Source organism: Lactuca serriola, chromosome 6 (assembly GCF_051521515.1).
Source record: "Lactuca serriola cultivar US96UC23 chromosome 6, Lser_US96UC23_V15, whole genome shotgun sequence".
NCBI classification, from domain to species: Eukaryota; Viridiplantae; Streptophyta; class Magnoliopsida; order Asterales; family Asteraceae; genus Lactuca; species Lactuca serriola.
In genome coordinates, this window is record NC_136413.1 from 90,140,648 (window position 1) to 90,143,849 (window position 3,202).

The 3,202-nt window shown below is 33.3% G+C and overlaps 1 protein-coding gene across 3 annotated transcripts; it reads right to left on the reverse strand.

Moving 5' to 3' along the window:
• Positions 1 to 836: 836 nt before the first annotated feature.
• LOC145060582 (F-box/LRR-repeat protein At3g48880-like) lies at positions 837 to 2,674 on the reverse strand. Of its 3 annotated transcripts, XM_079008230.1 has the most exons (4): positions 2,554 to 2,660; positions 2,376 to 2,407; positions 1,658 to 2,049; positions 837 to 1,435 (listed from the first exon to the last, which is right to left on the reverse strand). In XM_079008230.1, the coding sequence occupies exons 2-4, from the start codon at positions 2,385 to 2,387 to the stop codon at positions 985 to 987; spliced, it is 855 nt and encodes a 284-aa protein (XP_078864356.1). In that variant the 5' UTR covers positions 2,388 to 2,407; positions 2,554 to 2,660; the 3' UTR covers positions 837 to 984. The 3 variants fall into 3 exon arrangements, with proteins under 3 accessions (XP_078864356.1, XP_078864357.1, XP_078864355.1); XM_079008231.1 differs by lacking the exon at positions 2,376 to 2,407 and having other exon boundaries at positions 2,554 to 2,674; XM_079008229.1 differs by having other exon boundaries at positions 1,658 to 2,407; positions 2,554 to 2,657.
• Between the last annotated feature and the right edge of the window lie 528 nt (positions 2,675 to 3,202).

A 3,202-nucleotide genomic window follows, 5' to 3' on the forward strand; every position in this document is an offset into this window, starting at 1 on the left:
GGGGGAGCCCATGACAAAAGAAAATAAGACCATGGAGGTAGCCTATGACATTCCATTGAAGACCATGGAGGGAGTCCATGGCAATTTGTATGTATATGTATGAGCATGACATTATGTGATTATATGATTAATTTGTGTGATCGGGAAACTCTCTAAGTTTGTGCTTACAGTTTATTTGGATGTTTCAGGTACTTCTATTGATAAAGGTAATGGCCCGGCTTGATGATGAGACATGCATTCCCCGGTGTTTTTACATTTAGTTTTGTATACTCTACATTTTCAAAATAACATGGATATGTATTGAGATTTTTATATTTACTTTCGTTGATGTTATGAAAATGAAAGTTAAATTTTTTTTGAAAGTTAGGCTGTTACACCAATAATTTACTTTGCATATTTATTAACGAGAACAAACAAAATGCACTTTTTCATGGATATAACTCTGGACCAAAGTACCAAAATTAACCATCCTATAATTCATTATTATGCATATCATAAGTTTATTTTTTATGGCATCTACAATGTATTGAATTTTACAGAGTTCGATAGATTGATACATCATTTTTCTAAATTAAATAAAACTCCATTAATTTTTTCTTACAATGCATTAAACTGTAAAGAGTTCAATAAAAAGTTACAAAAGCTAATTTATACTATCTATTCAAGATTAGAAAACTTTTATTTTTACAATCGAAGAGTTCAATAACCATTGAACTCCGAATTCATTGTGTGCCAAGATGACATCTCACTATGGTAGAGTTTCATCAATTGAATGACAACTAGATTTGCCACCACTTTCAACCATCTCAATGAACTATCATTGTTATCATTGTGGATAGTCTTACAAACAACTCGTCAGATTAATCAATGCTTTCACTTCATATGCCAATTACAAATTTCTTTGTCATTACTAAATGATACATGATTCTTTATTCAACATGCTTCAGTATTGAAGCCATGCACACAATACAAGCAAAACTACAATTACGACAACTGTATTATTGATGAATATAAGGCACGAGATCCCTCATGTTTAAATACACGAATACGACTTGCAAGTTCCTGTATCTCGTGATCGCCAGCCACACCTTTAAACTTGCTAACATCGAGTTGCTCAAGTTCCTGGCACCCTTTTAGGATCACGATTAGATCGTCCCTTTCAATGGCCGAATACTTTAAATCTAGAGTCTTAATGTGTGGTAGTTGGGACGCTATGGCTAAAGCCACATCTGCATCGAGCCATGGAACATAAATACTTAAATGATTGAAGTTGTGACAGTGTTTACTAATGTTGGCAATGGTTTTCTTCAATCCGATCAAAGATGCAATTTGTAAAGCCTCTAATTTTTTGCAGTTGCAGATAGAGTTTGACACTTCAAAGTTAATCACATAGCTCAAATAGCTTGGTAAAACCAATTGCTTTAAAGAGGGACATCTACATATCAAAAAAGGATAAACACTACAGAGGTTAAGGTATAGGACACTAAATCCTAGAAGTGTGAATTTAACTATTGTGGAATAGTATTAACAGACCAATTCCACCAGTGTTGTTTTTGACCCATATATAAATTCAATAATCTTGACCCGAAGTCATTAAACAATTACAATGCACACCCATTTTGTCATGTCTAATGATTTTACTATCGAATCAACTTACCTTTGAGCTATCCATGCAATTTGACCTGCTTTCAAAACCGATTCAGGGTGAAACACAATCGTGGTTACAAGTCCATGGCTACGCTTGATTGCAAATTGAAGGAACTTGTCTACTGAATCATCGGCATACTTGGTATAGTCAAGTGGCTTCATCAGACAAAAATCTGACCATGAATCCTCGTCTATTTCCAATATCGGCTTCGGAGGTTTGGAACTTTGTAAACAGCGGGATTTAGTAAAGATGAGTTGTTCCCAACATTGAGGATAGAATGTAGCATCATACCAATACTTGCAGACTAAAGGAATAGTGTCTACGAGTGATTCAACTCCGACTCTCCCAAAAATCTCAACGAGACAGTGAATGGGCAACTCGTTCCAATCTCTTTGTTCCATCTTTGAAAAAAAAAATGCAGGGAGTCGCCAATAGTTTTCAGCGATATCATGCATCAATAACATCAAAAAGTTCATATTTTAATGTGGATCAGATCTTGTCAGAAATAAATTATACGTAAAATCATATAACTTATAGATAAAACCAAAATAAAATATTCTACTGTTAGGTAACTCGATCACATCGCGACAAGTATTCAAGTATATAACGACGAAAATTAAATAAAAAAAAAAGTACTGAAAATGAGATTGTTGGTTCAAGGAAACCCAATTGTGAACTCATAATCATCAACTATTTTTTATTGAACTTTAAAACTTTTTCATCTCACCACAAAATTCATGCTGATCACCTGCTCGCAATCTAGGCAGACACAAATAAAAATATTCAGATCTCACAACATTTTTTGTTGAACAAAATTACGTTCGAAGATATAGGAGCATAAAAGAATTAGTAGAAAACACTTTATAACTTGCAATAAAAGAAAAATGAAACCGACATAAGCTTACCGGAAGATTGTAGAGAACGAATGCAGTTGATTGGGCTTAGAAATAATACCAAACTATGCAGACCAGGATGGAAAATGGCGCATCTATATTAGTATACAAGGGAGGATATGATCAATGTTATGGAAGTTGGAGCATTATTTAATATATAGGGGCCGAATCACTCAATTTTAATCTTTATTGTATTTGTCTTTAAGAGATCTTTTTTTTTCCTTTTTGCCCCGGACCCCATATATGTTTGGACCGGTCTTGATTTTAATCAATAAATAAACCAAAATACTGAAATAGTCATTATTTTATTCAAATGCATAAAAAGTAAAGATAGGGGGAGGGTTTTGAAAACGAGTAAAACTAAAATGAAATACGGTAACAGAAATACTAGAAACAAAAGTAAACAGAATCCGGTTTCAAGTACTATTCACCTAATTAATCTAAGCTAGTGATGAATCAATGTCAATTGTACTCTAAGTTGATACTGAAAATTCTAACAAGCTCTAGCATTAAGTTTTGTGAGAATATTCCCGACAACATACAATACTCCTCACAAGCTCGGGAACGTAAGAATGTGTCATTTTAGTATACACCAAAGTTAATGTACCATTCCAAAAATAAAGGGTAAAATTTCATTTTTATTATAATTAAAATACTATTG